This window comes from Coregonus clupeaformis, chromosome 21 (assembly GCF_020615455.1).
Source record: "Coregonus clupeaformis isolate EN_2021a chromosome 21, ASM2061545v1, whole genome shotgun sequence".
Taxonomy (NCBI): domain Eukaryota; kingdom Metazoa; phylum Chordata; class Actinopteri; order Salmoniformes; family Salmonidae; genus Coregonus; species Coregonus clupeaformis.
The window spans coordinates 18,017,762-18,028,112 of NC_059212.1; the positions used below are offsets into that span (position 1 = coordinate 18,017,762).

General features: G+C 43.2%; 1 protein-coding gene across 1 annotated transcript; it reads left to right on the plus strand.

Annotated features, from left to right (window-relative positions):
• Positions 1 to 1,834: 1,834 nt before the first annotated feature.
• exoc3 (exocyst complex component 3) lies at positions 1,835 to 9,964 on the plus strand. Its single transcript, XM_041842159.1, has 13 exons — positions 1,835 to 1,945; positions 2,479 to 2,643; positions 2,801 to 3,020; positions 3,157 to 3,838; positions 5,447 to 5,564; positions 5,774 to 5,899; positions 7,287 to 7,387; positions 7,530 to 7,640; positions 7,718 to 7,859; positions 8,007 to 8,129; positions 8,270 to 8,431; positions 8,903 to 9,024; positions 9,269 to 9,964. The coding sequence occupies exons 2-13, from the start codon at positions 2,500 to 2,502 to the stop codon at positions 9,471 to 9,473; spliced, it is 2,256 nt and encodes a 751-aa protein (XP_041698093.1). The 5' UTR covers positions 1,835 to 1,945; positions 2,479 to 2,499; the 3' UTR covers positions 9,474 to 9,964.
• The last annotated feature ends 387 nt before the right edge of the window (positions 9,965 to 10,351 follow it).

A 10,351-nucleotide genomic window follows, 5' to 3' on the forward strand; every position in this document is an offset into this window, starting at 1 on the left:
TTATGATTTATTTATGTGTTTTAACCAATGGTCAAAATGAAGGAAAACGTATTGGTTTTGACCCAGTAATTTGGAGTAGTTGTATAGCAGGCAGTTTACTGAACCAGTAACAATGGAAAGAGATGACATCCTTCCATTTTGGAGATAAACAAAGAAATGTGTATTGAATTCATACAATATGTGTTCTGAAATTCGGAACATGAAAATGGCTGAAGCTTTGAATGGCATCCGTAGCGCAGAAACATGGACATGAGCATGACATGCAGAACATACTGCAATTCACATATGACTTATTGATTTGTTTTTAAACACATTTCATAACTTCAAGTTTTTAAACCAAGTCATGTCATCAATCGTACAGTATTATTGAATGCAACCTTTATTCTTTGAGAGGTTGAATTAATGTATTATTTTAACAGTGAGTTTGTCATTTCTGTTTTGAAGACAGTATTATCAATTGAAATTTAACAAAGCTTCACTTAACAGCCATTTACACACATTAATGTCTAATGTGGTATCTGAACATAATAATGTACAAATGTATTGCACAGCAATTTATGTTTGTGGTCCAATGTTTGTAAAATTTTAGTACATTCAAAAGAAATGTTAGGAACTGTAGTTCTGTTTTATGAAGCCAATGTTTTATTATATTTAGAAAAGAAAGACAAAAATACAGTATGTGAAATTATGACATGTTCCCTTTTGTATTCCATAGCTGCATGCAGCAATCTCTACAGCATTCTATTATGCCGTTTAAAAAATAAAATAATAATCTGTAAATTAATTTGTATTTCTTTCAAAACTATTCTACAAATGTTTATAATTTAATTGCAGACTTCTTTCTAAACAACTGTTGGTAACACTTTTTATTGTGTATTTTTTAGTATAAGTACTGTACACTGAACAGGAGTCAGAGGCGGACAGGGACCAGAAATTGGCCCTGGTATTTCCAACACACTGGCCTATTTTTATCCTTGAGGCCCCCACACTAATTTTTTTTGTGCCTTGAGGCCCCAACACCTGACATTTTTTTCTCCCTTGAGGCCCCCATTATTAGACAGATAATAATCATTAGACAGGCCAACTGGTCTAAAAATTGAAGAGCCCACCCAGATGGCCAGTCCGCCCCTGACAGGAGTGAAACAAAAGGTTTGTAGTAATATAGTGTAACAATGAATAAATACATTAGCCTGCTTGTTGCACTGTAGGCACATTTTTCAGGAAGGATTACGGTCATACAAGTTTCAGATATAAATTTAATTCAACAGGCATCTAACATACCATTTTACGTTATTTAGCATAATAATATAAAACAGATAATACTCTTATTTATTTGAACACTGAAAACTATTGTTTACAGTTTAAAATAGAGTATAATCTGTTTAATGATTTTATTGTGCCAAATAACGTAAAATTTTATGTTAGATGCCTACTGAATTTATTTGATGCTGTATTCAAGCAGAAGGGTATGCTATTTATGATGAGAATTTGTCTGCAAATAAACACTTTGCATTTAGTGCTTAGTACAGTTGGGGGAATAAAAACATTTTATGCGCCTACACATCGTAGCTAATGACTTGTATAAAAATCAAAGGGATCATAAAATAAAGTTTGGAGAAATTGCATACTCTGCCAAAAGTATGGGGCCCAGTGTAGCTCAGTTGGTTGGGCGGTTGTGGGTTCGTTTCCCACGGGGGGCCAGTATGAAAAAATAATAATTATGCACTCACTAACTGTAAATCGCTATGGATAAGAGCGTCCGCTAAATGACTAAAATGTAAAAATGTGAAAGTCGCGCACATATGATGCTCTCGAGCGCGCTGCTGTCAGCTGTTACTGGGCGGCGCACGAGAACTGTCAACCAGGAAAAGCAGTCGGTGGTTTTGAAATTAATATGATATAAATCCAACGACTTCTTACTTAAGCAAACAGATTATTGGAGGTGGTAAGATATTGGATTTGTTCATTTTACGTTTTAAATGTGTTTTGTACACGGGATAGCGTTGTGTTTACTGATTGGGCTGTGTGTGTCCTTCCTCTCGCCGACCTCAGTAGTTATCTCGCTAACGTTATCTAGCTAGCTAGCTAAATAGTTTGGCTGCTAGCTGGCAAGCCTACCATGAAAATGGGCCGCTGCTTGCTAGCTAGTCAATAGTTACTGTACTCCAGTAAAATGCATTTTAGGAGAGACATTTGTCTTTGCTTCCAGCTTGTAGTTGCTATCTATCGTTTTGCTGACATAATTGATGCCAGCAATAATAAGTAGCATTAGCCAAGGCTGCTAACGTTAGCAAGCAGGCTAACTAACTGTTGGTCTAGCTAACGTTACCCTGCTATGCAATGAGCATCAGCCCACAGACACTGTCAGTACCAATGGATTAATAACGTAATCGACCAGTCAATACAGTGCGTTTCAACATTTTGTTCGTAATCACAACGTGTAAAATTCAGTTTCGTAAACATCTTGATCTTTGACAGACACAACTTGCCGTCGTTGTCATGGAGGAGACGAACAGGGAGGCGGTTGCTACGGCCGTGCAGAGAGTGGCAGGGATGCTGCAGCGCTCGGACCAGTTGGACAAAGTGGAGCAGTACCGCCGGCGAGAGGCCCGCAAGAAAGCTTCAGTAGAAGCCCGACTGAAGGTAGAAAATGATGACTCTAAGAAGACATGAGATACATTCCTGTACTGCCCTATTATTCATAAAGCCCTAACTATTGTCTGAATGAAAGGTGTATATTTATTGTAAATACATGGCTCTGGCCTGAAGCACCTTACATAGTCTCTGTCACTCTCCCCAGGCTGCCATCCAGTCCCAGTTGGACGGGGTCCGCACAGGACTCAGTCAGCTCCACAATGCCCTTGGGGATGTAAAGGACATCCAGAACTCCCTAGCAGACGTTAGTAAGGACTGGAGGCAGAGTATCAACACTATTGAGAACCTGAAAGATGTAAAAGACGCCGTGGTCCAACACAGTCAGCTTGCCTCAGCCGTGGAGAATTTAAAGAATATCTTCTCAGGTACACTACAGAACTACATACCTCAGAGATACCACTTAATTGGAAACTGTTATTGTTGTCTCGCTGTGCATTTGTGTAATTACTGTCTGTATTGTTACAATATATCATTAATGTATATCATCCCCTTCCTGTGCAGTGCCTGAGATAGTGTCAGACACCCAGGTGCTGATTGAGCAGGCCGAGCTGCTAGAGGCCCACCGTAAACTCATGGATCTGGAGTGTTCGCGGGACGACCTCATGTACGAGCAGTACCGAATGGACAGCAAAAACACTCACGACATGAACCTGATCCGCAACTACTTTGGCGAGGTGCAGGGCCTGTCTGACGATCTGGCCAAGCAGCTGTGGATGGTGCTGCAGCGTGCCATGGGCACGGTGCGCCGTGACCCCACCATGCTGGTCTCAGTGGTGCGCATCATTGAGCGTGAGGAGAAGATCGACCGGCGCATGCTGGACCGCAAGAAGCAGACAGGCTTTATCCCCCCTGGTCGGCCCAAGAGCTGGAAAGAGAAGATGTTTGAGGTGCTGGAAGGCACAGTCACAACGCGTATCGAGGGCAGCCAGTCGGTGACGCGCGAGGCAGACAAGATGTGGATGGTGAGGCTGCTGGAGATCACCAGGAGGTACGTGCTGGATGACCTGATTGTGGTGAAGAACCTGATGGTGCAGTGCTTCCCGCCACACTACAACACCTTCGACAGGTTCTTTAAGCGCTATCACAACGCCGTGTCCATGCGGGTGCAGGAGCTGGCTGCAGAAGACCTAGAGGCCAACGAGATTGTGTCCCTCCTCACCTGGGTCCTCAACACATACAAAAGGTATCCTGTCTTGGCCCGTGTTCACTGAGTTTCAAAGTAGGAGTGCTGATACAGGATCAGTTTAGCCTTTTAGATAATGGTGAATAAGATTATATGGATAGGGGGAGCCTGATCCTAGATCAGCACGCATTTTGAATACAGGTGAGGCTCTGATCTTCCCTCTCTGTGACTGCTGTCACATCAGTGATAACTGGGCACCAGTCCAGTCATAGCTCAGTGGAATATGCAGGAGTTGTAGTACATTAGCTCTGCGCTGCTGCTACCCGTTTAGGCGGCTGAATATCTTTATGGACATTGTTGTCATAGTTATACCATTCATTCCATTTTAGGAATATCTTGTTTGAATTTACAATGTGAAGAGTTGAACGCTAAGGAGAGGGAGAGGAGGTATTCCCATTGTAAAAATGTTGGCCTGCACCATTTTAACCTTTCGTGTGTGTGTGGAGTGTTAACTTGTCTCGTGTGTGTGGAGTGTTAACTTATTGCGTGTGTGTGTGGAGAGGTAACTTATCTTGTGTGTGGAGAGGTAACTTATCTTGTGTGTGTGTGGGGAGAGGTAACTTATCTTGTGTGTGCGTGGAGAGGTAACTTATCTTGTGTGTGCGTGGAGAGGTAACTTATCTCGTGTGGGTGTGTGTGGAGAGGTAACTTATCTTGTGTGTGCGTGGAGAGGTAACTTATCTTGTGTGTGCGTGGAGAGGTAACTTATCTTGTGTGTGCGTGGAGAGGTAACTTATCTCGTGTGGGTGTGTGTGGAGAGGTAACTTATCTTGTGTGTGTGTGGCACGAGAGAGAGGGCATGGCATGCGAAACTGGTGTGGATAATCCAATGAATACACATACTACTGCACATCGCGTGCAACAACAGGTTTGAACAGAGAAAGATTAATGAACAGCTAGCTCCCTTATGCACATTGAAAACACAAAGAACTAGCCTTATATCCAATTCTGACACGAGCATCAGCCTGTTGTGCATTAGGCTACCATGGAAACCACAACCACCGATTGGCTGGGGCTGTTTAATTATAGATATTCACTCAGCTTTTCTGTGAGTGTGTGTGTGTTTCTGAGTACGTGTGTTTACGTGTGACTGCTTGTGAGTAGCCTATGTTTATGGGTATCTGTGTGTATCATTTATATTCAGGCATTGCTGTAGTTCAGGGATTGTCAACTAGATTCAGCCGCGGGCCGATTTCTTTTTTTCTGGAGGGGATGGTGGGGGGGTACATAATTGCAATTTGACCGCAAGAAGCCCAAACAGATATAATGTTTGATTAAAACATAGTCATCTATTATGCGTGTGAATACTTGGGAACAGTGTTTTAAATTAAAATCTCTTGGAGCTGATTTCCTGGTGTTTTTACAGTATTTTATGTCCAACAATGAAAATTCCACACTCAGAAAACTTGGGGTGACAAATAAAACCACCCCCGCGGGCCGCCAGTTGGGGAACCCTGCTGTATGTGCACGAGCATGCCATGGTGTGTAGGTCTGTCTGTAGCTGTCTGTCGGTCTGTTACATTAAAAGACATGCAATATTAATGTCCACGAACAGTATAGTACAGTCAGGGTTCTCTTGCCATATTCCCACACACCACTGTGTTCCAGTGAGGAGATGATGGGTCACCCAGAGCTGCTGACAGAGTATGACATCAACCTGATGGATCCTCTGCTGCCGCAGGAGGTGGTGGATGAGCTGCTCAGCAAATACCTCCAGACCTTCACTGTGAGTCCAGACAACACACACACTAAGATAGCAGCGACATACTCTACGACAGCTCCTGTCAGATATACAACCCACTGTCTGCGTCTGTAAATCTGGATTTGCAATTCGAAAGTCTTTACAAGGGAATCCGCCTTTTAATGAAATGTTTCATGAATTGTTAAAGACAAAGGTAACAGGGCTCTGGCTGACCCTCTCTAACCCTTCAACAGTCCAACATCACTGGCTGGCTGCGCAAGGCTCTGGAGACAGACAAGAAGGACTGGTTTAAAGAGACAGAACCAGAGGCGGATCAAGACGGGTACTACCAGACCACCCTCCCCGCCATCGTCTTCCAGGTATAACCAGTATCCACCTCTCTTTATCCACCTCTCTTTAACCCACAACTTTACAAAGTGGACTAGTTGCTACCACAGTAAGGTTACTATACTAGACAATGTTATAGCCTTATTCTAAAATTGATTAAATAAAAACAATATCTCAGCAATCTACACACAATACCCCATAATGACAAATATTTTTGCAAATGTATTAAAAATAAAAAGCATAAATAACTTATTTACATAAGTATTCAGACCCTTTACTATGAGATTCGAAATTGAGAAGGGCCTTTGGTCAGGGAGGTGACCAAGAACCCGATGGTCACTGACAGAGCTCCAGAGTTCATCTGTGGAGATGGGAGAACCTTCCAGAAGGACAACCATCTCTGCAGCACTCCACCAATCAGGCCTTTATGGTAGAGTGGCCAGACAGAAGCCACTCCTCAGTAAAAGGCACATGACAGCCCGCTTGGAGTTTGCCAAAAGGCAACTAAAGACTCTCAGACCATGAGAAACAAGATTATCTGGTCTGATGAAACCAAGATTGAACTCTTTGGCCTGAATGCCAAGCTTCACGTCTGGAGGAAACCTGGCACCATCCCTACTGTGAAGCATGGTGGTGGCAGCATCATGCTGTGGGGATGTTTTTCAGTGGCAGGGACTGGGAGACTAGTCAGGATTGAGGCAAAGATAAACTGAGCAAAGTACAGAGAGATCCTTGATGAAAACCTGCTCCAGAGTGCTCAGGTCCTCAGACTGGGGGCGAAGGTTCACCTTCCAACAGGACAACGACCCTAAGCACACAGCCAAGACAATGCAGGAGTGGCTTCGGAACAAGTCTCTGAATGTCCTTGGGTAGCCCAGCCAGAGTCCGGACTTGAACCCGATCGAACATCTCTGTAGAGACCTGAAAATAGCTGTGCAGCAATTCTCCACATCCAACCTGACAGAGCTTGAGAGGATCTGCAGAGAAGAATGGGAGAAACTCCCCAAATACAGGTGTGCCAAGCTTATAGTGTAATACCCAAGAAGAATCAATGCTGTAATCACTGCCAAAGGTGCTTCAACCAAGTACTGAGTAAAGGGTCTGAATACCTTTATATAAATGTAATATTTCAGGGTTTAAAAAAATATAAATTAGCCAAAATGTCTAAAAACCTGTTTTTGCTTTGTCATTATGGGGTATTGTGTGTAGATTGAGGGGGAAAAAACGATATAATCAATTTTAGAATAAGGCTGTAACGTAACAATGTGGAAAAAGTCAAGGGATCTGAATACTTTCCGAAGGCACTGTATATGACAATTGGGATCTTAGAATTGCCTGAATAAATACTACAGCGAGTCACTAGTGTGTACTTTAAAGGGGTCATCATCTGACATATGTTTGTTCTTCTCTCCTCATCAGATGTTTGAGCAGAATCTCCAAGTGGCAGCCCAGATCAATGAGACATTCAAAGAGCAGGTCCTGAAGCTCTGTTTAAAACAGATGAATTCGTTTCTCGTCAGGTAACATGGGTTTCATAATGTTGTGTTAGTAATTGTGTAGTGTTTAGTTGTTTACATTGATGGCAGTAAAGGTGTGTTACACTATACCAGGGATGGAATGCTTTGTATTTGACATCTACAATTGTCTTGCATTTCTGTTCAGGTACAGGGAAGAGGCAATTGCCTACAAGGAGGACCACTTGAGAGACCGGCAGCTCCCTCAGTGCTACGTCCAATACATGATCGCCATTATAAACAACTGTCATACATTCAAGTGAGTCCCATTGACATCTCCCTGTAAGTATGTCATTCTCTAACCTAATGTGTACCTAATCATACCTCTGCCCCTAGGGAGTCTATTAACAGTCTAAAGAAGAAATACTTTAAATCTACGGAGCCCACCCAGAATGACGCTGCCATAGAGAAGACCCTGAACGACGTGGCCAAAGATGGCTGCCAGTTTCTATTGGATGAAGTCTTTCTAGATTTGGAGGTTAGAACAGTGTTTGTGGACACATTTTTACCTCCTTAGTTAATCTGTCTAATATTTGTAGACTTTCAGAATGTTTGCCATGAACCCGGTTATGTTGTATCTGGGTGATGATTTTGTGATAACATTTAATGGTTTTGATTTCTACAGCATCATCTCAATGAGTTGCTGACCAGGAAGTGGTTGACTGGGACCCATGCAGTGGACACTATCTGTGTGACAGTCGAGGATTACTTCAACGATTTCGCAAAGATCAAGAAGCCTTTCAATACGGTACATGGCAAAATCAATCAATTGATATCATATGAAATTAAAGGCTTGGCCAATTGATTGATATGGAGAAATCCACACAGAGAGCAGTTTTGCATGAACATCCTGTGTATGTGACTGAGTATGTTGTGTGATCTGTTTAGGAGATGACCAGCGAGGCCCATCGCAGGGTGGTGGTGGAGTATATCAAGGCTGTGATGCAGAAACGGATCACCTTCAAGAACGCAGATGAGAGGAGGGAGGGAGCAGACCGGATGATTAAGGAGGCTGTGCAGTTTAAGTTCCTCTTCAGGAAACTCACTGCTGTGAGTGGTTTTACATCTACCTGCTACCGGAATACTTTTTCCCTAGAAAGATCCGGATTAGAAACCACTGGCATCTTGATATCTTCTTAGTCAATTAGAGCAGTGTTTCCCAACCCTGGTCCTCCAGTATCCCCCAACAGTACACATTTGTATTGTAACCCTGGACAAGCACACCTGATTCAACTTGTCATCTAATCATCAAGCCCTCAATAAGTTGAATAAGGTGTGTTTGTCAAGGGCTACAACGAAACTGTGTACTGTTGGGGGTACTGGAGGACCAGGGTTGGGAAACACTGAGTTAGAGTCCTAACTTCCCTGACTCTTGATGCTTACTCTACATTTCATTCGTTCATTCAGTCATTTGATGTAATGAAGACTACTTTTCTCTGATAATTTCATCCAGTGTTAAAGTAATTAGTGTATAGTGTGTGTTTTGTACTGCTTGAAGTTATTTTTCATGTCCCCTTCCAGGGTGAGGAGACTGACCGGCTGTGTGATGCCATCGCTGCCATAGCCGAGGTGTTCAAACTCACAGACCCCACCCTGCTCTACCTGGAGGTCTCCACGCTGGTGTCCAAATACCCTGACATCAGGTCAGATCATACCCCACTTAACACACAGGCTACACAGAGAATGTTAGTGGGGTATCATGGTTTTCGATAGAACAACTTTGGCTGTAGGAGAAGTTACTCCAGATGTATACAATGTTTCGTTACTACTATAGATTTTCTGTGATAGCCATTGCTTTTGTCACAGTTATCCATGTAGGCCTACATGATTGTCCTGAAACTTCAGGGAAAAGGTGTCTGATTGTGTCTGTCCTCTGTTGGCCCATAGAGAGGAGCACATCGTGGCCTTGCTGGCGATGAGAGGGGATGCCAGCCGAGACATGAGGCAGATGATCATTGAGACGCTGAACCAGAACAAGCCTTCCTACGCTGGGATCACACAGCCCATCTTCAAGGACATTACCGTCCCCACGGTGACCATGACCTCCATGTCCTCATCTATGGCCGCCACTGCCAATAAACTGCTGAAATAACCAGTCTGGAGAAAGATGGAGACACACACCTGGGTTTATTCATTAATGCACAACAGCAAAACGTTTTGCAACAGAAAATGAAAAGCGTTCCTTGTTGGACAAGTTTGGATAGTCCCTCCCTGTTTCAGTCGTTTTTTATTGTTTCGTGCCTAGAGATTACGACCTTGGCTCACATGGGCACAAAAAAAACAGACTGCAGCAAATCACTGAATCATGATTTTTCACTTTTTGCACTTGTGAATCCGATTCCACTAACATCCAATGAAAGGCTTGGACTGTAGTCCTTGAGGATCTGTAAGCCTTTGATACTTGATGAAAGAACCGTCGAACACTAACAAGCGGTTTTGTTACTGAAATGGGAACTTACTCTCACCACCACCCACCCCTCCATGTACAAGAACAGAAATTGTTCCAGTAAGAAACGTTGTCAGTGTGTGATGCCGAATGTCTGTTAGATGGAACATCTATTAAAGAAATCCTTTCCCCTGTCAGTCTGATTTCCTAATTTACTCTTCTGTCAGGGAGAGGTGTTGGCACACTGAAACATGCCAAACTACTGCACAGTGCACTCACACATGGAAACCCTGAATTGGTTGGCTGAGCTCATTTGAGGCCTGCTGTGAAAAAGCTTCAGTTAAGACATTACTTTGCAGAAGCTCCTGTCTGCCTGCCTGCATCCTTCCTCACAACAACACCATCAAGATCTCCTTCATTATCTTGCTCTCTGTCCATGTGTGACTCCGTTGCAGCATGCTGCCTCTTGATTTAAGAGGTATGGGTACTCTCCTCTTTCCTTGCCTGTGTAAAACCTCTAAATGTTTAATCTGGCTGCACGCTATCTGTTGTGTGACTAACTGAGCAGCGGAAGGGGAAAGGCA

Bases quoted from the DNA above. Each gene is read 5' to 3' on its own strand.
- exoc3 (XM_041842159.1), top strand. From the start codon at position 2,500: ATGGAGGAGACGAACAGGGAGGCGGTTGCTACGGCCGTGCAGAGAGTG. The intron at 7,641-7,717 runs GTGAGTCCCATT...CTCTGCCCCTAG, and splicing joins AACAACTGTCATACATTCAA to GGAGTCTATTAACAGTCTAA. The intron at 7,860-8,006 runs GTTAGAACAGTG...TGATTTCTACAG, and splicing joins AAGTCTTTCTAGATTTGGAG to CATCATCTCAATGAGTTGCT.